We start from the raw sequence: 26546 nt of genomic DNA on the forward strand, positions 1-26546 counted from the left end.
AATAAATACATGTAGATAGAGCGGCATAAGTATACAGTATGTACATATATGTGTGTACAGTATACACTGTATACAGTCCATATATATGTAATGATATGTACTGTATGTGCATATGTACATACAAAAAAGTTATACTATAATTATGACTAAACTTGTTTTTCAAGAATTAGTTTGGAGAATGATGGTGGGGGGGGGGGGGGGGCTTTTTAGAGGAAAGCGAATCAGAAGGGAACCAGGGCAGGGAACAACAGTATATTCACAGCAGAGCTGCAAAGAAGTGGTTGGTGAACAGAAAGGAAATAGACTGGAAACGTGCTGGGAGAACATGCAGAGGCGGGAAGCCACTACTGTCTAGCGCAGAGCCCCACTGCACTGTCCATCTCAGCTGTTCCTGAGCAGAGGCACCCCCTGCTGGCAGTGCCCCGAATGAACCGACGCCAGGCCGTTCACGTTACACCAAGATTTATTATGGACACGTAAAAGCATACAGTACTTATATACATCTTTTGGAGTATTTACAAAATAGAGATCCCATCCGTGGTACACGTGTATAAAAAAATATGCCTTACATCTATATAAATATGTACACAATGTGCAAAACATATGGCATACAAACGACGAGAGACGCGGCATGAGTGTTGGAAGGAGGAGTGGCCATGACGGGTGGCGGGGACACGCCCACCCGCCAGGCTCCGCCCTGCTGGTTCTGTATGTCAGAAGTTGTTCACTCCAACACCGCAAACGAGACTCATGACGCTCCCCCTGTCAATCAGCAAGGCTCCGCCCCTCCTCCCTGCACTCAGCCACCTGGATAGAAGTGCTTTTGAACAGCTGTGTCACTCTGTAGTAAAAGTCAATGGTGAAAGAACTAAACAAAAACAACAAGAAGGCAGGATCGGACACAGTAGAGTACAGTAGATGGAGCGAGAGCAGCTGTCACTGCCGGCAGCTGCCCCGGTCCGGTCCGGCATGACATCGCTGCCGCACGAAGCCGAGAAGGTTCGGTGGTACATCTGATATGGAAAAATAAAAACGACTCTGCCAAAAACCAAAATATACACACAGGACACTTCTGTTACACATTTTTCTTTTCACAGAACCTTAAAAGTGAGCATAACTGTTATTTCTTCCTAAGTCTCACACCTTAAAAAACAGGATCAATACAAAGAAAGTGACAAAAAAATAACAAAAAAAGTGATGACAATATGTTCCACGGCCACTGGGGCAAAAAAACTAAAACAAATAAACAACAACAACAAAAACAGAAGAGCCTTAAAGCCAACACGATGAAGGAAACAGTTCATCATTAAAAGTCCCATATTATGCAAAATGTTACGCAAAATTCACTTTTAGCCTGTCGGGGAACTCCCTAGAAGTTCAGCCTTGACTTACTTTTCATTTACTTACTCTGCTGACCACTTTTCAGAAGGTTTGTAACAATCAGTCCTGAAAATCAGCCCTTTGTGATGTCACAAAGACCAGGTCAGCAGGTTGGTCACAACCCACATTTTTTGGACATCTACTGGAATTTTGAAGTGCTTCACTGGAGTTCCTGATGAAACAGGTATAGAGTGGCACCAAGAACTCAACATTGTCTTCTGCAATGTGCAACACCAAGTGACTACTCATCTCTTTCGTACGCCTTTACAGCCAAGAGGATTGAAAAAACAAAACAAAAAAAAAACAAACAAAACAAAAGACATGATCGATGCAGGCAGTAAAGTGAGGAGCACCACGATGGAAGCCGACAGCTGTTTCAATGATAGAAACAGAAAGGACGAAGCAGGGCTGTACAGGATTTGGCGCGACTCTTTCAGCTGATCAGGTCTTTTTTTTTTTCTTCTAGGTTTGGGCACATTGATGTGTCTGGGCCTGATCAGTGACAAACGTGAAAAGTGCAGCAGGAGGAGCTTCGCCCTGTCTTGTGCAAGACGGTGCCGACATAAAAGGGAACCGCAAGCACTTTCCTTCGGGCTCGGCCTTATTGCTGACGTCGGCAGCAAATCAGGACGTGAAGTGAAGAAAAGTCGTCATGGATGCACAAAAACTTTCCCGAGCGAAGCATTTTTTCTTTTCTTCTACCCTTGGAAAAATTATTCTAAGCTGGGGACAGATGCCACTGAAATGGAGATCTCAATGAGCCACAGTGCCCTCTGGTGGCTAAAGTGGTTAAAGTATGTTCAGAGCTGATTGAAAGTGCCATGCAAGTCTGCAGCAAACCCCAAGAACACTGAAGTATTGAATCAGTAAGAAAACACGGGCCGTGGAATGTGACAGGATTTTTTTTTTTTTTTTTTTTTTTAACTAATCCTACCACCCCCCCACCCCCCCAAAACCGCCCCCCCCCTCTCCACTGTGTTTACACTACAGTAGGCGTTTTGCATTTTTGACTGCAGGACAACACACTTAAAAACAGTAAACAGTCATCAGAAGCCTCTTGAAGCCATTAAAATATGTTCAAAAAAAGTTTTTTTGTTCTTTTTCTTAATAGATATTGATCTTTTTTTTTTTTTTTTTTCAATTGGCAGCCACGAGCCGAGAGCAGCCTCCGACATTCAAGATGAACACAGACATGCGCACAGAGACACGAGGCGGGACATGCAAGAAGACGAGGAGACGAGGTCACAGACACACACTCATCATGCTTCCAGTCAGGAATCTCTGCAGCAAAGACTGTCCAGGCCACAGCACTCTGCCCAGGTTCACTCTGGCCAGGTTCACTCTGCCCAGGTTCACTCTGGCCAAGTTCACTCTGGCCAAGTTCACTCTGGCACACCGAGAGAAGGAAAATCGCATTCTCTAAAGCTGCATTTTTCTGCAGGTGAGACGAAACAGTGTGAAAATCTGCACGATCTAGTAGACATATCAGAGGGAGGCGGGGTCAGCGGCCTCAACTGGCACCTCATTGGCCAGTGGCCAATATAAATCTGCGCATTTTCTGCATCGCTCTGCCGCCTTCACTGTTATGATGTGTGACCCCCCCACCCCTCCCCAGAGTTGATCCCACCAGCGGAAAAGCACAGTTATAGAAAATTCCAATTCACAATTTCTTTGAATTTTCATTCTCGCCACAGAAAATTGAAGTGACAAATTTTACATGAACCCTGTTTCACCAGTCACACACTCCTTCCAATTCCCTCCAAGCATTTGCTGCTGAAAGAGTGGCAACTAATCTGTCACGCACACACACACACACACACACACACACACACACACACACACACACACACAGCTTAACAGCTAGATATGAAGCTTCAAAGACATCTTTAATCCTTGATATTACTTGCAACACGTGCACACACACACACACACACACACACACACACACACACACACACACACACACACACACACACACACACACACACACACACACACACACACACACACACACACAGAGTGTGCATCTTCTATGTGTCATAGACTGATATTTGTTCCCTTTTCTGCTGATTTGTGTCAGTTCACCATCAGGAGGAAATAAAAACAGCTGCCGACTTTTCCGAGCCCCACCTTTGTTGTTCTGAAAAAAGTTACATTCAAAGTAAAATTCTTGGACCGCAACCGCGACAACCTGTGCGGCCTTGCGGGCCGACTGGAGCCGCTGGTCACCTTGGATATGCGTTGCTCACACTTCCTCGCTCCGAGCGCCGCCTCTTTAGTGCATAGATCTGACGAGGGTGGGAGGAGCCGGGGTGGTGGTGGTGGTGGTGGTGATGGGGTGGGGTGGGGTCGGCCCGTCACCTGGTGGCGGGCCAGACCTGGACCAGTGTGAGTCCCCTGCCCCCCCTCCCTCCGACACCGAGCTCGGTGTGTGAGACGTTCTGCAGGCGGCGCGTGGAATCCACTCAGTGACGTTTGAATGGAGTTTTAGGTCACAGGTTGGTGTGATGTGTCTGAATCAGACAAGAGTGTTCAGAGTGATCAGCCGCAGCTCAGCCGGATGCAGACTCCTCCTGCCTGCCTGCCTGCCTGACCACCGGCTGCAGTCAGTACAAGTAGAACAGCAGAACCGCCGAGTCCGAGCCGCCTCCTCAGGTCGGCCGCCGTCTCCAGCTGAGCGTCTCTGTCCACATGAACGCAGAGTATTTACAGAGCAGTCTGTTCGCTCGGCTCCGTCTGTTCCTCGCCAATGAAATCCCTTCAACCTTCGGACCAACATGACCAAGACCTGGACCAGGACCTGGACCAGAACCAGGATCAGGACCAGGACCAGGATCAGGTGATGACGTCACGGAGTCTTTTCCTCAACATTGTGCAAACTGAGTGTGCAGCATCCTGCAACGCTGTCGTCATGGGAACTTTACAAATGTTGTGTGTTAGTGGTGAGATATGGCACAGATATGTCAGCTTCTCCTTCTCTCGCTTCCTTCTCTCGCTTCCTTCCCTCCTTCCTTCCTTCTCATCCTCCACCTTTTGTTTTCTGGCTCAGCCGCCGCTCGTCCACTCGCCCAGCGTCCCGTCTCCCTTACGTCAGTCCCACTGCAGGTCGCAGGAGTCCAGGAAGTCGGTGGGGATCCCCAGCGGCGTGAGAGCGCCGGCCGGGCCGGGCGGCATGGTGAGGTCCAGCCACTCCATGTTGTCCAGGCCGGCGTCCGACAGGCCAATGTGGAGGGAGGAGGGGGGCGAGGAGGAGTCGCAGAGCGACAGCTCCGACGTGTCCATGGGCGAGTACGGCTGCTGCTCCATCAGCTGCGCCTGCAGCTCGTCCATCAGGCCCCGCGTGCGCGGGTCCGACTCGGAGGCGGCGCCGGCCAGCGTGCGCTCCAGGAAGGCCTCCAGCTGGTTGTCGGTGGCCAGCGAGGAGAGGCCGGCCACGCCGGGGTCTGCCGCCGGGCTGAGGGCAGGGGGCAGGGCCAGCTGGATGTGGGGCGGCGGCCTGGAGAGGGCCGTGTTGACCGGCAGAGTGGTGATGCTGGCGGTGACGGGGAGGCTCTTGTTGAAGGAGACGGGCGAGTCCTGCTGGATGAAGGGCGTCATTTCTGGAAAAGGGGGAAACAATCACTGTGACGGAGCGTTTCAGCACCAGCTGCTCCTGAACCCCTCGACACCAGCGTTTCTCAACTCGTGGCTCGCACAGCTGCTTTCACTGGGTCGCTGCTTGCAGGGCAGGTTCCCTTTTCTTTCTTTTCTTTTCTTTTTAAAAAGGAATTTCTATAAAGTATATATTCATAGAGGAAATGTTGTTTATTTATTTTGCAGGACACACAATTCAATAATTTCTATAATTGACTACAAGTAAGAAGTTTCACAAAATAACATGATAATTATCACGTACAAATGGGATAGTTTCACGTTATAATGTGATACTGAGCTACGCAGTAATGCGCTTCCATAATAAACACACACTAGAACAGCATGAATAATACAGTAGAATGTGTTCAACTAGAACATTCTCAGTAAAGACAATATTTTGTTCTCTCTGTCGTTTCTTACCCCCACTCTCTATGAGAATGTCGAACAAGTCGTCCATCTGCTGGCTGGTTGCCGTGGGAACCTGAAGAGACAGCCAACAAGGTCAAGTCACTCCAGCTTGCGTTGCCAGTAGCGTAAAAAACAAGAGGCTGAGTAACCGACGGAGAGATTCGCAGACTTGTCGGACTGAAACGTATTCTGGAGTCTGACCTGTGTAATGTTGTTGATGTGCATGTTGCGGGTCTGTTTGACAGCGTCCTCGTAGCGGGGAGGCTCTTTGGTCTTGGGAGGCTGAGAGACGAGTGAGGTGGGCTGCAGGATGAAGGCAGGCTGGGGGGCGGAGAGGAGGGAGAGCAACATTAAAAACACGTGGAATCAGCAACACTGGTGCCACACACACACACACACACACACACACACACACACACACACACACACACACACACACACACACACACACACACACACACACACACACACACACACACCTTGTTGAAGGGCCCGTTAGTGATGTGGTGGTTGGGTGACGCCCGCGGAGACACTCTGTTGTCTGGGGACGTCCTCAGGAAACATTGAGAATTCATCTCGGGTCCAGTGTGGTTCTCCAGGCCAGTGGTGTTGTTGCACACAGCCAGGGTCTGTCAGAACACAGGGGGGGGGGTCTCACATCAGTCCACGACTGGCAGAGCCACATTTGAACCAAGCCCCAAGAGTCCAAGATGGTGGCACATTCATTTGAATGGAGATGCTCACCCAGCGCCTACGCCCAAAAACTTTCTGGCCGTTAACATTTTTTTTTACTGACTAAAACACCACAAGTGAAAATTTTACAATATAAATATTTGCTATGAATCACGTTTCAGGTCCCAGTCGTCCTGTCAGCCGTTTTCAAGGCGTTTATTTTTGTATTGCAGTCTATGGGAAAAATGCTTTTGGGGCCCATGGAGCTTTTTTCCTGCAGTACCTCGAGTGGCCACTGGGGAAAAATCGGCACGCTGCCATATTGCCAGTCCAGTTCTTATGATACAGCCATGATTTCAACAGAGCTCTGTTTATGCCACCAGGTGGCGTATGGGTTGGCCCATCACACGTGTTGCTGGTTGGGGACCAGCAAAGAGTTTTTGACTTTGCTTGATCCGGAAACTTTGTTATGTTTAAATTTTACTTTGAGTTCAATTCATAGATGAAGTTGCGAACAAATGACAGAATGATGAAGTGTGGATGAAGATTGGGTATCAGCATCCAGCAGTGGCTTCAGCACAGGACTCAGTGGCAACAATTACAATGTTACACTGAGTCTGAATTGTATTTGTTTCGCTACTTTTGCATTGCTTTTACCAAAAGTACAACAGAAATCTGATTCTGCGTAACTTTCCCGCAGCTCATTATACGTCCAGTGGAGGTGATGTGGTTTAGCACTATGACAGGAAAATATACTGCAGTAGGCAGACATAGAGACGCATGATTTAGCCACAATGTGTAGCAGCGATTACACTGGACAACACTGGAAATAAACAACAGGTATTAAGAGAGGGCTTTGTTTTTGGAATCGCAGTAATTCAACAATTTAAATCAGTAACAAATAATAATTAAACAATATATTTAGTTATTAAGTAGTAATGCACATACCAAACAAAGATTGGCAAAAATGAAATCAAAATCTACTTTAAAAAAAAGAAACAGGAGAAAAACAATTGGAAAAATTAGCTTTGTGCACGAAGAATATATTTGGATTTCTGTGAAGCACAAAAAGGAAACATTGGAAGTCTAAACGTAGGCATTCTTTCCAAAGAGCACAAAAGATGGAGTAATTAAATTAAAAACTTCCCTCTTCCTTCCTATTTCCATTTGAACCTCAAGTAAGCTGAGATATTTATTTTCAAGATTCTTTTTGCCAAGCTTAATTCATTCCATGACTCATTTAGACAAACGAGTTCATTTCATTAACAATGAGGTCAAGCGGCTCGTCACGCTGCCATCAAGCTGTGTTCACATTTACATCGCCATGGGGATTAAGACGGCCGCAAACTTTTTCCAAACTGTGCAGCACTGCTCTGCAGGATGAGCAAAATAACAATGACTGCCAGAGCCAAAGGCTGCAGTGTGCTCGACTGAAAGCCACTGGGAATATCTACACCGTTGGCATTTTTAATATCGTCGTTGCAAATACTCGAGGCTGATCTGCTGCATACATGCGACGGCCTTCACAGCAGTATTAGTTGGCCGAGTGCATATGGAACTGGCACATGTGAACAGGTAAACATCCTTTTAAACAAGTCAAAGCGCAACCAACAGACAGAAGCAAACTTTTGACACAAACAGCTAGTCGAGTGTTATGACTGACCTGCAGCAGTTGGTTGTGGTTGGCCAGCTGCTGGTTAGAGGCCGTCTCCATCTTGATGGGTTGCAACTGAGGGACTGAGGTCTGGACCAGGCCTGGGCTCGACACGCTGGCCTGGAGGACGGGCTGCCGTCGAGGGAAAAACTGGGATCAAAACCTTGTTCGGCCAGATCAACGCACACAGACAGACGGACAGACGGACAGACGGACAGACGGACGGGGTTCTCCGCTAGAACTCTGACCACCGCCTCACCTGCAGGCTGACCGTGGTGCTCGGCAGCTGGATGGCGGCGGCGTTGCTGGGCAGCGAGACAGGGAGGAGGATCTGTGCTCTGGCTTGACCTTTGGCGGTCAGCAGGGTCTGAGGCTGACTCAGCACGGCGCCCGGGTGGCTGATGAAGAATTGCTGCAGACCCGTGGTGGCGGCAGCGCTGGGGGCGGCGGTGCTCGACTGCGTCTCCATCTTGGGACTCCTCTGCGGCTGCGAGAGGAGCTGCTGGCTGGTGGACAACTGGGCCGGCTGGATCTGGGCGAGGAGCTGGGCCTGGGTCTGCAGCTTGAGCGGCGGGCCAGGGGAGACGGTGACGTCCTCCAGCTTGACCATGGTGGGCAGGGACGAGAGCGCCGGCGAGCCCAGGATGGCGGCGGCGGTGGCGGGACAGTTGGCCAACGCCGCCGCCTCCGACTTGACGCCGGCCGAGCTCAGGGCCGCCGCTATGGCGCTCAGGTTGGCCACCGCTGACGCCGCCGAGTCGGCGGTGCCGGCCCGCTTCTCCAACTCCAGCTGCATCTTCAGCGCCTCCACCAGCTTCTGCTCCTGCTCCAGCTTCCTCATCAGCTCCTCGATCTGACGCTCCTTCTCGTGGAGCCGGCGGTCCTTCTCCTCCGGGACGCCCACCGCCGCCTGCAGCATCCCCTCAGCCAGAGCCTCCAACACGCTGGGGTCCTGCTTGACGCCAGAGGGGTCGGCGGGGACCGGGGAGACCGGGGGTGTGCAAGAAGTCATCACGGTGGGGTCCTGCACCACCTGCTGCACGGGGAGGACGATGGTCGGAGCGGCCAGCGTGCTGGAGATCTCCATGGGGACGGAGGTGATGGAGGAGGAGCTCGGGGGAGGGGCTGCGGGTGGAGGCGGGGCGGCGGCGCTGCTGTCCTGGAAAGGCTTCAGCCTCTCGATCAGGTCGGTTTTGGTTCCGGACACTGGGAGGCCTCGAAGCTTCAGCTCCTGCTTGAGTTCAGCCACCTGCACACACACACACACACACACACACACACACACACACACACACACACACACACACACACACACACACACACACACACACTTCTAAGTAAGTTGATACAAATCACTCAGTTCATCTTCAGAGACGGTGATTCAATGATTCAGATAAACAGCAGCGACTGTGAGCTCTTGATCCAATATGGCTGCTCAGTGCATCAACATTAGTTCAAGGTTACACTCTTCATTCATTACTTTATGCCACAAAGTTGTGTTAATTCTACCTAAATACAAATGATTGCTTTAGTGTACAAACTGCAACTTGTGGGCTAGTGAGCCGTTTGTTTTCTTTCTTTTTAAGTTCTTCCTCCATCTTGCGTAACCTTGAAAGCTGTTATTTTAAAACACTATAAGGCTGTTGATTTGAACTGGTTGTCAGTTTGTGCACACATACATCCAGTGTTTCATTATGAGTATAAATAAATCATCCTTACTTCAATTACAATTTCTATGATGGCTGTAATTGAAACTCTGACCACATCTTCATAGCAGCATTTAAGAAAAATCCTAAAACCTTGTAAACCTTTTGTATTGATTTTTTTTTATATTATTTATTAATTAATTATTTATTTTATTTTATTTTATTTTTTTTGCATTGTTATGGTTTCTGAGTCTGAACATGAAGGCTGCGGTGCTGAGGACACTGACATCCAGCGACCTGATGCCTCATCAGTGTCAGGTCTCCTTCAGCTCTCTGCTATCGAGCGGGCGCCTCCATACCTTCATCTCCTCCAGGTTGGCGGGCAGGACTCCCGGCCTGCGGCTGGAAAGCGAGGCGATGGGCCGAGCCGGAGCCACGGCCACCGGGGGAGGAGGGGGCGCGGTGGGCAGCGACACCATGATGGAGGTGGGCAGGCTGCCGCCGCCGCCACTCTGACCCTCGGCCACGGGCCTGCGGCGAGAATAAAGAGGCAGGAAGGGGTGAAGTCATCGTAAGACCAGGAAGCCACTTCAATCTGTTCAGCATCACAATAATGAGAGACAGAGTGAAAAGAGGAAAGGGAGAAGAGAGAAAGACAGGAAACGGCAAATCTGTTCTCAATATGAAGCGGTGGCATCCATCCCCAGTCCTGAACCTTGGAGCCAGCTAACAAGCAAAGGGCAGCGCGCCAGTTCAAAGAGAGCCTGGTGACTTCGAGAAAACAGCTGCTGGTACAAACAACATCCTGCGAGTTGGAAATATGATTGGACCCCGGCTTGTTATTGGAGACTGGCTCATAGCTGAGGCTCAGGGAAAACAACAACGCAGCGCTTTATTTAGGAACAGTCGCACACAAAAAAACAGGGAAGGGAGCCAAAGTAGTTTAAAGGGGGGAAAAAAGTCAAGCAAAAAAATAAAAGCACACATGGAGGAGAAAAAAAGAAATCCCAGCAATGATAAAACAAACAGTTCTATTCTGGTTGCGTATGCATACTTGAGCGGCGCTGGCAGGATGGTCTGGTAGTTGTAGTGCTGCTGCTGCTGCTGGCTGATGATCTGCAGCTGCAGGAAGAGCTGCTGCTGCTGCAGGAGGCGAGCATAGGACGAGTCCATGGGCTCCTCGCTGGCCTCCTGCTTCTGGTCTGGCGGGACGTACTGGTGGTACTTGAGCTTCTTCACCCTGGGTTTGGCATCTTTGCCCTTTTTACTGCGACTCTTCTCCGCAGGCGTCTTCTGCTGGCTTTGCTGTGGAGGAGGAGGAGGAGGAGAACGTGAGAAAAAAGCCTTAGCACGGGAACTTTCACCTGAGTCCTCATTAGCCATTAGGATTTTATTTTATTTTGAAGATTTAAAGTAACGGGGTGGCACGGTGGTGCAGTGGTTCGTGTTGCACGTTCTCCCTGTGTCTGTGTGGATTCTCTCCGGGTTCTCCGGCTTCCTCCCACAGTCCAAAAACACGAACTGGGAACTCTAATTTTCTGTAGGTGTGTATGTGAGAGTGAATGGTTGTTTGTCTCTATGTGGCCCTAGGATGAACTGGCGACTTGTCCACTGCCTTCACCCTGTGACAGCCGGGAGAGACTAAAACAGACCCGAGACCCTGAGTTCAGGAAGAAGCGGGTATTGAAAATGGATGGATGGATGGATGGATGGATGATGGATGAATGGATGGATGATGGACGGAGGGAACTCTGGTTTATTTTAAGTGGTGGAAATGGATGAACAAGTTCAGTTTTAATGGTAAATGACTGTGTCAACAAAGCACCATAGTATCTCAGGAATAAAATGCAGAAGTGGAGGTTGCCAACACAGTTGATACAGAAGAATATTTTCTTCTTCTTTGCTCACATAGATCCATCACTGCTGGAAATAACTGTCATGTGAGTGGTGTGTTTACAATGCCATGACTTTCCCAACTTGTGCTCATCTTTCAATCTTCACACAAGTGACAGTAAAAACTTTTCAGCGCGTTGCAATCAAGGATTCACAGCAGCAACACACAATGAGGAAGCGAGGACAATGAAATCAGTTGAATTTCAGTGACTATTTCTGGTGCGAGGCTCCAAACACAGAGAAGGAAACTCAGACTCAGCCAGAGAACAAAAGGCGCTCTTACTTTGACCAGCGTTGGTCCTGGTTTGGAGGGAGCTGCTGTGGTGACGGCCGGTGTGACAGCTGGCCAGCTGGTGAGCTCAGTGAAGGGGACGACCTTCACCAGGTCTGCTGTGGATTGTGAGGCGACGCCGGCTGGAAAGGCCTGATGTGGGGTAATAATCAGAATCGTTACCAACGTCTGCGAGGTCTCCCGTCAGAACCGCTGGTCAGTGTGGTCTGACCCACCTGAAGCGCCGCGCTGGGCAGCGCCGGAGGAGCCGGGGCTGGCGAGGGCGTCTCCGGGACTCTGCCCTCTAGTGGAGACGGGACAGAGGCTTGAGACTCCTGGCTGGCCGGCTGCTCTGGGGACAGGGCGTCGCTGCTGTCCTCATCCAACACCTTGGGGTAGTTCACCTGGCCCACTGAGAAGAAGGCAGAGCGACGCCAAGATATCACCACGACTTCTCTTTTAAATTGTCGCCAGGTTCCGTCAAACGTCGTCTTCCTCGCGGCGCCCCCAGCAGGGCGGAGGCCCGGGTTGGGTGGTGTGATATCTCACCGATGATGGCCTGTTTGACAGTGGAGTCGACCGGCAGGATGTTTTTCTCCACCAGCTCCATGGGACCGGGTCTCTGGGCGATCTTCTCGTTGAGGTTGTCGGCCAGTCGGGCCCGTTTCAGCCTCATCTGGGTGGCTTGCAGCGACGGCTCCGCTCCCGTCTCTGGAAGAGAAACATCTCGGTTTGGATGTGACTGTTGACAACGCTGCACCGTGCGTGTTGTTGCACATTCTGCACAGTATTTTCATGGGAATGGGGGTCATTAATACACGCCATTTGACCTCCTCTGCTCCCTATTGTCTGGCCCGCATGTAAGACAACAGTGAAGGTGTGTGCAGTGACAGGCAGAGGACGGCCGGTACCTTGCAGGATGTGCATCCTGACCAGCTCTGCTCTCTCTGGACGACTGCGGATCTTGTGTTTGAGGAAATTCTCCGTCTAGAGAAGGGAAACAAAAAAGTGAGACACGAGAAAGCAACTCGTTTTTCACAACCTGATCTTACAGCAGTCGATTGATGAGTGAGTTATCTCTCTTATTTCTTACCCTGGCTCTCTCCAAGCTGCGGATCTGGCCGTGGAAAGCTGCCGGACTCTTGAGAGCTGCGACGCAAAATGTTTTTCTATTTGTATGCGTTCGGCAATCAGACTGGTTTCTTATCACGCCACTTACAATCAGACGCTATTAAAGTGGCTGCCTTCATCAAATCAAAAGTGTGATGGATGAGATGCTTACGTGGCATGATGCCCTGGTCCACCAGCTGCTCCCGAGTCCTTCGCTGCTGAAGCCTCAACTGCAGGACTGACACAACGTGTGGGAAAATGTTAGCAAACACGGGGGGGGCTCAAAGTGTACGAGGCGACTTGGCTGCAGTGTTACAGACGCTGGGATACCCAGTCTGCGACCGCTGCTCCAGGCACTGGCTCTGAACTGATATGTTTTGAAAATTCCGATTGGATTCGGATGGATTTCAGTGTAGATGCAGAAGTAAGAAATGTATGTAAGTGCTTTGGTCTCTTCCTGTTCTTTGTTTTTGAGAATAAGGCAACAACAAATGGACACACATCAAGCACACAGAATGTGACTTTGACCAGGTGCACTGAAACCATTATACGAGCTGTAACTAACAAAAACTGCTTCAGCTTTAAACTTTGATCTCAGTTCAGTTTGGAACATAAAAAGTCTGAAGCCAAGTTCTGATAGAAGTTCAGCTGGAACTGCGCTTCAACAAGGAACTATAAAATCTAATCATGAGCTCAGTCTGAGGAGGTAACCACAAACCCCCTTCCTTCCTCCTTCATCTGTTGACTGACCTTTGCAACGTTTTGCTGAGGAGCACTTTATGATCCAAGATGTGAAATCATCTGAACACTAGAACACTGGATTATGGAAATAATTAAACAATAGAAAAACACAAAACCCACTTGATGTGTTGTAAAGTTAAAATCAACTAAATACATATTTGTCTTATATGAAGTAATGGGATCCAGGTGAGACCATTCAAATGGGGTTTGTATGCGTCAGAATTTTGATCTGTTTCATTTATCTGACTCCATTTTTTAATTTTTCCCCATGACTACTAAATGGCTTCCATCATCACAGCAGTAAAAACAGCAAAGTCAGCGCCGGCTTGGGACGAAGTAACGACATATGCAACGGCTCGTCACTGGAAAGACAAGCCTGCCACTGAGAAACAAGCATGGTGTATTTCTGAGGAAGTGGAGACTCCAAGAACTGAGATGGAGGCTGGGGGGGGGGGGGGGGAGTGCAACTAACTGTAGAACACAAGCTTTCCTGTTGGCAGATAGAAGGTCTGACGACACACTAAACACCTTGTGTCGATAATCTCTCACTGTAACAATAAAATCATCTGCGAAGAAGAACCAACTTCTGCTTTAATGCTGCTAAAGCGACTCCCAATCTCACATGAATCATCGACTATTGCACTTTTTTTTGGCAGGAATCTTTGTACATCAATAAATCATTCATTGGTGAGAAGCAATAAAACCTCTCAGCAATGAATGAATCTTATCACAAACATATCAGAATGTTGGAGACGGGGTTCTCCTTTTTCCCTGAAGTGAGCGAAGACAAATCACTGGCGATGATCTGAAATAAAATGTGTTGCTTCACAAAGGGTTGTGCGTGTGTGTTTTCTTCAGATCAGTGAAGATCGGCGACTTCAAACATTTAGAAAACATGATCTGGGTTGGGAGCCAGATGTAAAGACTGGAACGCCTGCCGACAATATGTTGCGGAATGAGAACAGTGTGTTTAAAAAAAAAAGTGCAAATAAAGGCTCCGTGTTTACTCCTTGCATTCAAATGTGCACTGGGAGCTTCTCTAAGGTGTTGTTTTATTCCACGTCCTGTCTTGACGCTGAGCTAAGTCAAAGTCACCACAGGAACACAAGTGTGGTGTTAAACATCCCTCCGTACAAGTGTCGACATTTTCCGTGCACTGCAGGTTGTGTTCTACAGTCCCGCTCTCTTGCTGCATCTCCCAGCAGTCCCTCCCAGCAGTGTCCCTCCAGCGAGCCCCTCTGAGCTCCTGCCTCAGTTAAAGTGGCCTTCAGAGTCGCCACGACGGCAGACAGATTAACACCTGCGTGTTACAGAGCGGCGGTGGGAGAGGAGCAGGTTTTTCCTCCGGGAGGAAAAGCCCCAGCTCACGGGTGGAGGAGATGATTATTGACATTCCACATACATTTTTCCACCGCTGCCCCATATCACTGAGCCCCCTCCTGACGCCACAAACGTCTAACCTACTTTTCTTTTTTTAACCCATAAAAATGTCTGTAATCCAGCCTGGAAGAGCCGTTTCCCGACATGCTGTGTTTGTTGACTGACTCTGGCAGAGGAGATCTGTCAAAGCCCGGTGATCAATATTGGGCTGATGGCGCTGGACTGATCTTCTAGCAAAGTCTAAGCCGAGATTAAGGACTGGCGAAGGCGGTGGGCCATCCCGGCCTGGTCCTAAACCCTGTTTAATCGCCGTCCCGCCCCTCTGCGTCTGTCAGGCCTGCGCGGAGTCCAAAGGAAGGCGCAGACTAGAAGGAAGCTCCTGGGAGGACAACGTGATGCAGGTGCGTGAATAATAACTGGTGTGGATGTTTTCAAGGTGACAGACTCACTTCTGGCACACGTTTGAATCACACCAGTCGATGTGCACATAACCGTGTGTAACTGGTTTCCACGTTCGGCACTGACGCGTGTGAAAATGTTGTTGTGAGGAGGCTGCAACCAGAATGGCCTGTTATTTATGTGACTGCAGTTTAATTCAATATGCAGTGAGGGACTGTGGAGTCTTTAATCGCTCTTTAATTCCCACATTAATCATGCGGCGGTGCACCTAAATAGTCCAATTCATCTGAATTCTGCAAACCCCCAGATTTCCTTGATACGGTTAATATGACGCTTCTGATGTTTCCTGCTGAAATATTCACAGCCGTCAGGGGGCATTAAACAAAAGTGAATAATTCCGCCCCACAAGCAGCAGAGCAGCAGATAAGAGGATCTCATCATCTCGATGTGCTGAGAAGCAGCGATGCTCTGATCTGTTGATACGTTAATTATTATATAATTTCTGAAGATACAACTAAAATTTGACATTCGCATTTTGCTGTTTCACACTTTTTTTTTTTTTTATCTGGCCTGCATGACATTTCAATAAAGCGACAAGTGATGTGAAAATATGCAATATGAACTCATGAAAAAAAAAAACACCTACCTACATCTAGATTTTTCTGTATAACACACTGTATTTTAACAGAGAGAATAACTTCCAAAGCCACGGCTGCCCTCTGCATAACTTCCATCTCCACTGCAGCTGCAACCAACCACATCGTTCCATCACCCCCACCAGTGCCAACGCAGCAAATTACACAACTCGATGCCACACAGTGGGTCCGGCTATGTTCATAATCTAAGCAGCATCTTCTCACTTTATTCTATTGCAAAGCCAGAGGTAATAACCTGGATGTTTAGTGTCTTTCCCCAGTGTGTTATCAGCACGGAGGCCTTTCTCAGCCTTGAAATGTTATGATTTGCCTGGTCTGCTGCTGCTGCTGCTGCTGCTGCTCACCATTTTTGCGCTCGTTGAGCGGTGGCAGACTGTGCGTGGGCTGCAGCGACAGCTCCTCCATCTCATGGGTCACCGCCTCGCTCTGAGGGCTCGGCAGCAGCAGACTCAGCATCCCACAATCCCCCTCTGCTCCCAGCGAGGCCTCCGACTCCATCCTGCTGCCTCCAGAGGCCGGTCCCGGCCGAGCGGCGGAGGGGTACGGGTCACGGTCCCTCGGGTGACGTGTCACTGTGACGCCTGCATTAAAAAGAAAAAAAAAAAAAACAAGAGGAAATGAAGGGTTGCAGAGAAAAGCGTTGCACGGCTGCGGGAGGTTCTGTGGCTTCCGCTGACCATCGGTGCTTCACCGTGGGACTCATCGCCCCGGTCGGTATGACGACTTCGCCCAACTGTTGCGACACCAGGGAGGCGTCATTTGATTTCGTCCATCTGGAAGAGCTCAGTCGCAAAAAGAAAACAACAACCCGGAATTACTCAGCGAGCGAGCGGGCCGGGCTGCCCGTTATACCGAGTAATCGCCTCAAAACCGCTGCGCCGCAGTTTTTTGCGCATGAATGCTCGCTCTGTTCGCCGAGACTCCATCATCTGGCAGGGTGACGTCGCCGCCGCCGCGGTTTTTCGAAACACAGGGGGAACGGAAACATTTCTGGGAGCGAAACAAACACTGGAGTCTCCATGGCTTCCCGGCGGGCTCCTGACCAGCGGGACGACAGGCTGCTCGCTCCTCGCACGAGCGCCGCCGTCGCGTCTTTGGAAGCGGCGGCCGCGTGTGTTCGGCAGCAGCAGCAGCAGCAGCAGCCGGGCCTCACGTGTTGCCTCTGGCACGGCACCGCTGCCTTTCTTCTTATGGGTGTTTATGTTTCTGGGCCAAACGCGTCAGACGGCGACATTGAATTCTGGCCATCCTGCTGAGAGCTGATGTCATGGCTTCAAATGAAACAAAACCAGCATTTCATGGACATCTGCTCCGCTTCAGAAAAAAAAATACATGTAGCTTTCCGCAGTGCTAGACCTCATCATGATTAAATACAGTTGCCGAAAATTTATGATCTCAACTTTTTTTCTTTTCTTGTACAGAAAATTCTTCCTTTATGAGTTTCTATTTATATAAATCCCTATGAAAGCTGCGAGTATGAATAGCGGTGCGATGTTACATAACAGTCATAACAATTTTACGGCAAAACTAGTTGGCAACATATTGAAGCGCTGATTATTAGCTGGTCTTAGAAGCCGAACCAAACATCTGGTGCTGATGACCGAGTCACACTCGAGTAACAGTGAAGCAGAGTTTGGGGAGAATTGTCCAAAGTATGGGAACATTTTCACCCTCCACTGCCTCAATGAGAGAGTTAGCCTGCTGTTTAGCTTCCTTTAGTTTCTAATGATGGACTCGCGAATGTGTGAAGTCAAAACAGCCACCAGAGGAAAATCTCTCTGCTATCAACACAAACCTGATCGGCAGCAGAAGTATATTGATTTCCACGTTTCCTTCCATTTTTTGTATATACCAAAACAACCGTCAAACTAATTCAAACTGATAGTTTAATATGAGACACTGTTATTTGCTTAATCCACAATCTGATTCATTAATTGCTTCAATAGTTGACAGATTTTTCCAAATCACTGCTAGTTTCAGTGCTCACCACAAGAGAGAATTATTCACTTTGTCAAGTCAGTTTCTCCAGTCTTATTATTTTTCAGTCTCTGTTGTTCAGGCTGCATTCACACCCAACCTGGTCAAACCCAACCTCTCCGCCCAGTGCTCTGTGTTTCTGACTTTGAGAATTTCAGTTTGGAGAGCAGTCGCACACCTCTGTGTCAGAGTAAATACAGTCCGACTGTGGGGTTTCAGCCAAGCCTAATGTTGTGAAAGGAACCTTTAGCATCAAAACCACACAAATGACATCTACAGAAATGTCCTCCGCTATGCAAACCACCATATATACTTTAAAAACAGCAAAAGGAACCAAACTTCTTCCAAGTTGTGCCTACATGAGCATCCAGTGCAGGCCGCGGGAACAGATTTAGGCAGAATATGAAAATGTGTCTCAGGTTTTTAGTAAAATAATCCTCAAGTTATGAGTCAAAACACTGGGAGTGTTTTCACAGCCTGAGTTGAGGATTTCATACATTGATTCTGCCACTTTGCTGTTACCAACTGTGACTTTTCGGGGAGCGAGTCCCAACAATCAGAGTCGAGGGAGTTGGTCGCACATCATTAGACTTTTTCCCAGCAGCGGGGTTTGTTGTGTGTTGAATGTGGCGTCTGCAGTGAAATGACCCTCATGCCAACTCTGCTGTGAAGCGTTGAAGATTTTCCTGTGGCTCTGAGCCAGAGGGGTGCACAACATTTTCACCCTTTTGTGTGAAACTGACTTCGCCGGAAATATTTCACCTTTCACCTTTATTTATTTGCTGATTGCGCCACCGTTCAAAGGGTGCCTGAAAACAACTTCTTCTAGATTGTGTCCTTTGTGATGTTACAAAGGGTCCAGACACGTTGTTAGTGACAATACAGTTACGTGAAAAAGCTGCAGAACTGAGAAGGAAAATAAAGTACATCCATCAAGTCAAAACTCTGTGTGGCCTGCTGCTCAGAAAATAATGCTGAACTGTCCTGTAACTGGAGAAAAAAAATATATTGTTCCATACCTGTAGTAGCAGAGGACAGCAAGGGAAGGATGAGAAACACCCCTTCTAGTCAGTGCTGAGAGCCAGACTAAGCCATGGAGTCAAAGCTGGAAAGAGAGAGAAGGCAGGAATTAAAATTGACATTGAAGCATTTAAAAAAATGAATGTAACGTCCATTAGAAGCAAAGAGCCAAAGCAGACGCTGCTGTTGTGTTAATTTGAGTGCCAGAGAATGAAGCACCACTCAGACACGCTTGAATGAGGCCTGAGGCTGCTTGAAGGTCTCTGCAGCGAAGGTCTACGGTTGCTAGGAAATCCTGCTGTGGTTGACATCGCCAATAAAGGTTCATTATCCATGTAATGACAAGTTGTTGCTTAATGCTGATGAAGTACGATATGACAACACCGAGCAGGTGGCGAGACACTTGGACAGAATGAACGTATAGAATCTTGATCAGAGGCAAATACAGAGACGTAACAGTGGAATACTGTCTGCGCTGCACATGTTACATAACAAAGCTATGACTACATCAATACAACAGAAAAAAAAAAAAAAGAGTTTCACTGTGCTCCGGACCTGATGTCAGATTTTTTCTTTCTTTATGTCTGTGTTTTAATGGAAAAATGTGATGCGTGAGGCTCTCAGGACTCTCTTATAAGTGGTGCAATACTTCTAAGTGTATGAGAGGACGTCAGCCACGCAACCCACAACAACCAAAAAAATAACTTTGTGGTTTTCAAGCCTAAAGATTGGTTTCACCATCAGTTTCCAGTTTGTGAAACCAGTTGATGTGTGGGTGTTACTGGAGGCGGGCAATGATTGGAGCGAGAGTGCAGCGTGTGACCCAACGCCCGCCCACCCGCTGGTCAGCCGAATACTCTCGCCTATCAAACTGTAGACACACCCACTTAATGACTGAAATTAGACTAATCAGACAAAATGGATATTAGGGCCTGTAGAAGGATTTTTTTTTTTTTAACAGATTTAGACCAACCCAAAAAATTTGAGCCATTTGGGAAATGTAAACTTGGTTATTTTCCATATTGACAGCCAGTGGTTTTTAGTCTTTTTGCAACCATTTTTGGTGGTCCCTGCTGGTCAAATGACAGAATGCAGGTTTTTGGCTTAGCTTCATTAGATAGTCTAGCTAGCAGAAAAATACAGAACAATACTGGCACAGTACAGTGGAACACACGGCAGGCCTCTGGTGTGAAAATGGGTGGGACAGGCTTCCACCACCAGCCAATGAGAAGCAGAACTACTTTCTGCATCTATAAAGAACATCACAGTTTCTGACTTTAGGGTTGGTGTTCACGTCATTCTGACCACCGGTATTAAAAAAAGAGAAGAAGAGAAGAAGAAACAAAGAAAATGTTAAATGAGAAAGAAAAAAAGGTATCGGCAGGGTTCCAATGGTAACGACTGGACAGGTTGCGAGCGTCTGGGTCTGATGGGCACGATGAAACGGAGAGAGGAGGCGAGTGAAGAAAGGAGACGGAGTGAGCGACTGCACGGCTGACAAAGCATCGTGGGGTAAACATGGAAGCTTGGCTCAATCAAAGAGCAGATCCAGATGGCAGGTTGTTGTTGTTGTTGTTGTGTGTTGCTCTTTTAATGTGACGGAGCAACAGGGACCATGTGTTTGATCAAAGGGTCGGCCGCAGCCACACTGTCCACACAAGAAAGCAAACCGCTGGAGTCCGCGGTCGCCTAATCGACAATTAATCAATAATCGATTAATTGGTAACATCCCTATTGACCATCATTATCATATTCAATACTGAGAGCCCGGAGAGTCAACTAGTTCATCATGTGACCTGCAAAAACAATGCTTCTTTATTCAGGCCATCTTGGATTATTTTAACTTGATGTGTTTGCAAATTATTTATCGTTTTAAAACTGCTGTGTGCGTCCCGTCAATCACCAACACTCTTGCGTTGCTTGTCACCGCCGAGCTCCTTTTCTGATTGACAGGGTGACTGCGAGGTCGGAGCTTGGCGCGCCGCCAAGATCATGTTCGGAGATACTCTCTCACAGCAGCAAGCGGCGATAAAGTCATCTTCCCTCAGAACTTCCGAGGTGACGCTGATCAACGGTGATAACAGGGCCAGACGACATAACAACACTGCGTCGCTATGTGTGAGACGTGGTATCGAGGCGTGTCTGCCGGATAAGACTGAACTTTCTCTCTCGCACAAGTTGAATGTCTTGCGTCAGAAAGGTGAGTTTTATTAGACTGACTGCATACCACGGCTTTTAAAGGTCCAGTCTGGAAAGTTTAGAAGAGAGACAATTGACAGCAACATTTGATGTTACTCCAGAATTTTTTAAAGATGTCTCAACTGATCTCATGTCTTCTCTACACCAGCTGTGATGTGGAGGTGAAACGTGAAACATGAAACCTTGGGCTGGTCCATGTCCTCAACTACTGCAGATCCATGATGTATACACTACCCGTCAACAGTTTGGACTCACCCTACGAATTGACTGCTTTTTCTTTCATTCTCATGACTATTGACATTGCAGTTTCGCACTGTAGGCATCGAAACTACGCATGAGAACACACATTGAATTAAGGATGAAAAAATGAAAGTGTCAAATAACAACAAACACATTTTATATTTAAATTCTTCAAAATAGCCACCTTTCATACAAAGTATATTTAGAGTTACTCAATGTCTTTTTTGTTGCTGCATAATCACATCTTGCTCATATATTTGTCTTCAGTATCTGAGACAAAAACAAATGGCATGAGAAGGTGTGTCTATTTACTGGTAGCTTATATTAACTCCTATTATGTGCAAATGAAAACCGCATTTATTAAATGAAATTAGTTCCAAAACTCTCAGCACAGGAAAGCCAGCCTGTGGACTATGGAGGTTCGGCAGGTACTCCATCATCACGTTCTTCAGCAACAACAAAAACCACTGTCCTCTCTCTGCTATCTGAAGGAAAAGACGTGACAACAACACACACTGGGACTTGTGTGTCCAGAATAGCAACTGGCATGGTGGACACAACGCTTCCCATTCTCTGCATACTGACACAAAGAGGCCAAGGGCCAAGTTTACAACAAGTGGGCCTGGCAGCAAAGCCTTCAGGTGATGAAATCCCCCCCTGGCCCCCAAAGCACAGGCGCACACACCCCCCGCCCACACCCACACACACACACACACACACACACTAATGACATTATGAGATAACTGAAAGCTGCAGCCTGTGTCCAAGGGAGGTCTGGTTACTGTTCAATGACTTCAACATACCACCGGCACTCAGTGGTGGAGAACATGAGCTGAATTCCAGGAAAAATAAATAAAATTCTGACATCAAGAATTAATAAGTGAAGCTACTAGTGCGTAAGTGAGAGAGAGGGAGAGAGACTATTATGGAAACACATGCGTGTCGTTTTGGCCACTTCATGTGAAAAAGATCCAGACTGTGGTGTTAAACAGTAACGTGTTGGTAGGATTTGGAAGTGTTTGTCTAAGCAGAGAATTACCCAGAGTTCAGTGGGAGTCACATGGAGGGTGTTCAGCCTCCATTAGCATATCTTACAATATCATTGAAACTGAAGTGAGAACAAGGAGACCAGGCAGGACCGGAAGCACCTGAAGGTACGACAGAGGGGAGGAGTGAAGGACTGTCTGTCCAATCACAATCGCATGACATCATACAGCTCCACTGCAAAAGTGATGCTCAGCCTATAAAATCCATGTGAATTAAACAAAAATATAAAATGAAAAATAAGACAAGCACACTTTGAGAGCCTCGCTGTGCCAAACTCCACTTTGAGGCTGCAGTTTAGTTTTCTGATCCAGAAATAGACCTCACGCGGTCCAACAAAAATGTTGTCTTTTATCTCGGGGCAAAAGCAGAGATGATGTCATCACTGGCCCCCGGTTCACTGGAGACACTGTTCAACTCTGTTCCCACAGAGCGCAAGCTCCCTGTCGTTTCCTTCCTGGCTGCCTCGGTGGATTTCAGACAAGAGATAAGCACACAAGAATTGGACAAGTCCAAAACACAAACAGCCGCAGGTAGAGGCTCATCTGGGTAGAAGGGCGGGTTTAAAGCTGTGTTTATCAGAAAGTTTGGCGAGTGTTTCCTTTAAAAAAAAAAGGAAAAAAAAAAAAGAAGAAAAAAGTCAGCGATTTCCCATCTACAGGCTCGGCGGTCACCGCAGATTGCGAGAGGGTTTCATTCATTCAGCATTCTCTTCTTCTGTCTGATCTCTGCATGCTCGTTCTGGAACACAACAACTTGCAACTTGCTGTACTGTTGGGGCAGTTTCACGTCATCACTTTAGCATTTGTTCACACAACTGCACGCGGCAACAAAAGCCGACAGGGTTTCCATGTAATTAAGACGACAGGACCCGATGCGAGACGTCAAGTCGTGTGGGTCACTGGTGTCGAGCTGCTAAAACACATGCTTGGCAACCGCAGCATGATGCCGACTGTGGCAACCGCAACGCTGAGCCAGGCTCAACACAAGTAGCGCAGAAGTGCGGTGTGTGTGTCTGTCGGGGAGTGGAGGCGAGGGGAGGAGGGGCAACTTGAGGTGACCACAGGGTACTTATTGAAGAGGAATTATTGAATGAGAAATGCTGCGTTTTTGCTGCAGCCCCAGATTTGCTCTGAAACTTAACAGTGCTGAAGTCTGAATCGGCAGAAACTGTGAGGTTTAAAAAGAACAACTACCTCCGGTTTCGTCTCATTAGCCCCTGTGTGTTGTTCGCTAATGTTTTACACATGTTTACATGACCCCCGAACAGTCTGTTCCTGTTCCTGCCCAGTTTGAGCGCAGGGGTGGTAAATCTGTAATCAGCGGTGCGCAGCGTCTTTAAAGTGTCCCTGAGAGCCTGAATCCACACAGTGAACAATCGCACCGCTAGGCTTTAAAACTGGCTATTAAAACATCGAAATGCGTTACTCTACACGCTGCTCGCTATGATTCCCGCTTTTACGTACATCCAGGCTGGATTAAGAAATCCCAAAGAGGCTGGACGCTAATAACAAAATAACACAAGCAAAGACAAAGACAGGCGACTCTTGAAGTCAGTGTGCAAAAGCGAGACATGCGGCAAACCGATCATTAGCTTCCATCAATAAACCTTCTCAATCAGTATCGCCTGGTCAGCTGATCTATACTGCTTCTCATGCAGACGGCACATGATCAGCCCATCCCTACAGTCCACTTCTGTCTGACATCATGGTATTTCACATTAAGAGCTCACACAGACAAAGACATGAAAAGAGGAGGAACACTGGTCTTGGTCTGATGGAGAGTGTTCAGCTCCAGACATCAGCAGTCTACTGGGTTGTTGTTGTTGTTTCTTTCTATTGTAACACACACAGACAATAACCAAGAACTGAGCAGTAAAATCAGCCTTTGTTATCAGTCAGGAATGACAGCAGACTGAAAACCAGTGCTACGCTCTGGGACTGAAGACACACACACACACACACACACACACACACACACACACACACACACACACACACACACACACACACACACACACACACACACACACACGGATGTGAGGCTGACTCACTCACTCACTCACTCTTGAGTGAACCGTATGTTTAAGTTAACGTTAACAATTCACACGTTCCGAAGGCAGACAGTGACCGCGGGGGTGAGGGGTTGCAGCCGCTGTGTAGACAAACAGCGCCACATCATGCCCGTCTCTTCCTGTGACACACACACACACACACACACACACACACACACACACACACACACACACACACACACACACACACACACACACACACACACACACACACACCTGCTCTGATCTGATGCGGGGCACCGCCTCGTTTCCATAAGATAACGTCACCGGGCGTGTGCACGTGGAGCTAAGGTAATGTGATGAAACTTCGACTGTGGCGTGACCTCACCTCTATAAACACACAACAACCAGGCGCGAAAAGAAAAAAAGACCCAATTTTTATTTTATTTTTTTTAAATATTTTTTTTTTTACACGAGTACAGAAATGCAGCGACTCACACAGGGGCTACGTTTAAAAACAAGCTCGCTTTGTGTACCAGTGTCCTGGTACACTGAGAAGGATGAATTGGCAGAATTGTGTCTGACGTTACGGCTGCGGCGGAGGCGAGTCGGTGGGATGAGCTGGTGTTAGCCAGTCAGTCCAAATCTGACAGGTGAGGGACTTTGCAGGTAGTGTCAATTCAATGGAGGAGATGCGGCGCCGCACAAGGTACCATTCCCGGTTTTTGTCACCCGTTTAGCGGCAGCTAAATCGTCACCGCCATCCCGTGCTGCTTGCTTTGTAGCCCTGCCAAGCCCTCCTCGGCTGTCTGCCGATGTACCATGACGGCTCCTCAACAACAACCTCCACAGTTTGCGCTAACATTCGTTAGCCCAAGCTAACATGCTAAAAACAAGACAACGCCGCCCCGGCCCGTGTTCCTACCGAATTGCGAAGGTGCTCGAAAGCCGGGTGTGTCCGAGGTCCGTCTCACGGCGCCGTATCCATGAGTGTCAGCGGAGTAGGCAGGATCCCTTCTGTGTTCCGGTTTCTGTATTTTCCTCCCCCGGCGAGGGGGACTGAAGTTTATTTCGCTGAGTAAAATGGCTGCGACTGGTTCGGATGCATAGTGACGTCATGACGCTATCGGACAGGATGAGTTGGGGGAGTGGCGCAGGGATTTTATTTAGCCAGCTGTCCGCTTTAGCGGTCGGTCAGCCACGATGACCCGCAGCGTGTCAGACCACTGGGTGAATTTTGCCAAATACAAGTTGATCTCTTCTAATTTTCAGGAAGGCAAAGAGCCCGTCGGACTCATATACTGTCAAATAAGAGCAATAACAGCGACACGGTGTGTGTTGCGTAACTCCATGATAGCAGGCATTAACAATGAGTTGCGCTTCTCTGATTCACCCCAGTAAACATATACAGTAAACATATACAGTACAAGATGTACCGGGGCAGAATACTGGTGACTTATTCCTATATTTAGATTTCGGGGATCATTAAATGAACCATAAAATGTTCTCATCAAGTTAACTGATCTTGCTGTCAAATTGAGACTATCAAAGGGTCACCTGCCATACTTACAGATGAGGCGTTGGCCAAATGTCAATGAGGTGCTGCGGCGGGGGAAATGTGGGGCACCCGGTTTTAACTGTCTGCGTGTAACAACAGAAATAGTTCTGTGATAAATAAACCCAGGTGTCAGAAAACAAATATATAGACACGGTTTAGAATTCCAACGTCAAACCATACGCAATTAAAGATGAACGTGTGTTAGATAGCTTCATTTGTGGATATTCCAAACAATTTATTTTCTGTGCCTATATACTAATGTGAACATCAGGTTAACCAAGATTATATTTTTTGTTGCCATGACAGTCTTGTACTAATTTAGCTTTTTTTTTTTTTTTTTTTTTTTTAATTATTATTATTACTAAAGACAAACTAGTCCATTTACCATTCTTTCACTGAAATATCTTCAGCTTGAACCAGATTGTAACAAGATTAAATGCTTTGAGAAGCGTTGCACTGAAATCACTGATGACACGATATTTCAATTTCTCTCTTTCAAAGGCATACTTTAAAATAGATCAAAGACTTAACCAGCCGTTTACCCACTAATCCTATCCTCGGGGAAAAAAAGACCTGTGCACAACAAAATGACAATTTATATTTAGAAGGTGCTGTGGTACTCTTGGTGACCTATCATTTTAAATGGAAAAG

At 47.8% G+C, this 26546-nt stretch overlaps 1 protein-coding gene and 1 long non-coding RNA gene across 2 annotated transcripts; one reads left to right on the top strand and one right to left on the bottom strand.

Moving 5' to 3' along the window:
* Positions 1–445: 445 nt before the first annotated feature.
* On the bottom strand, positions 446–25448 carry mrtfba (myocardin related transcription factor Ba). The gene is made up of 18 exons (XM_076033622.1): positions 25263–25448; positions 18840–18925; positions 16188–16424; positions 12840–12905; positions 12651–12706; positions 12469–12544; positions 12107–12268; positions 11794–11969; positions 11570–11710; positions 10448–10698; positions 9753–9924; positions 8007–8996; positions 7757–7879; positions 5901–6050; positions 5623–5742; positions 5434–5494; positions 3375–4979; positions 446–3282 (listed from the first exon to the last, which is right to left on the bottom strand). The coding sequence occupies exons 3-17, from the start codon at positions 16339–16341 to the stop codon at positions 4471–4473; spliced, it is 3207 nt and encodes a 1068-aa protein (XP_075889737.1). The 5' UTR covers positions 16342–16424; positions 18840–18925; positions 25263–25448; the 3' UTR covers positions 446–3282; positions 3375–4470.
* LOC142893247 (uncharacterized) lies at positions 24523–25421 on the top strand. Its single transcript, XR_012927677.1, has 2 exons — positions 24523–24990; positions 25123–25421. It is a non-coding gene; the product is annotated as an uncharacterized LOC142893247 (long non-coding RNA).
* Positions 25449–26546: the final 1098 nt, after the last annotated feature.

Source organism: Nelusetta ayraudi, unplaced genomic scaffold (assembly GCF_046127955.1).
Source record: "Nelusetta ayraudi isolate G7.1 ecotype Tasmania unplaced genomic scaffold, CSIRO-AGI_Nayr_v1 ptg000042l, whole genome shotgun sequence".
Taxonomy (NCBI): domain Eukaryota; kingdom Metazoa; phylum Chordata; class Actinopteri; order Tetraodontiformes; family Monacanthidae; genus Nelusetta; species Nelusetta ayraudi.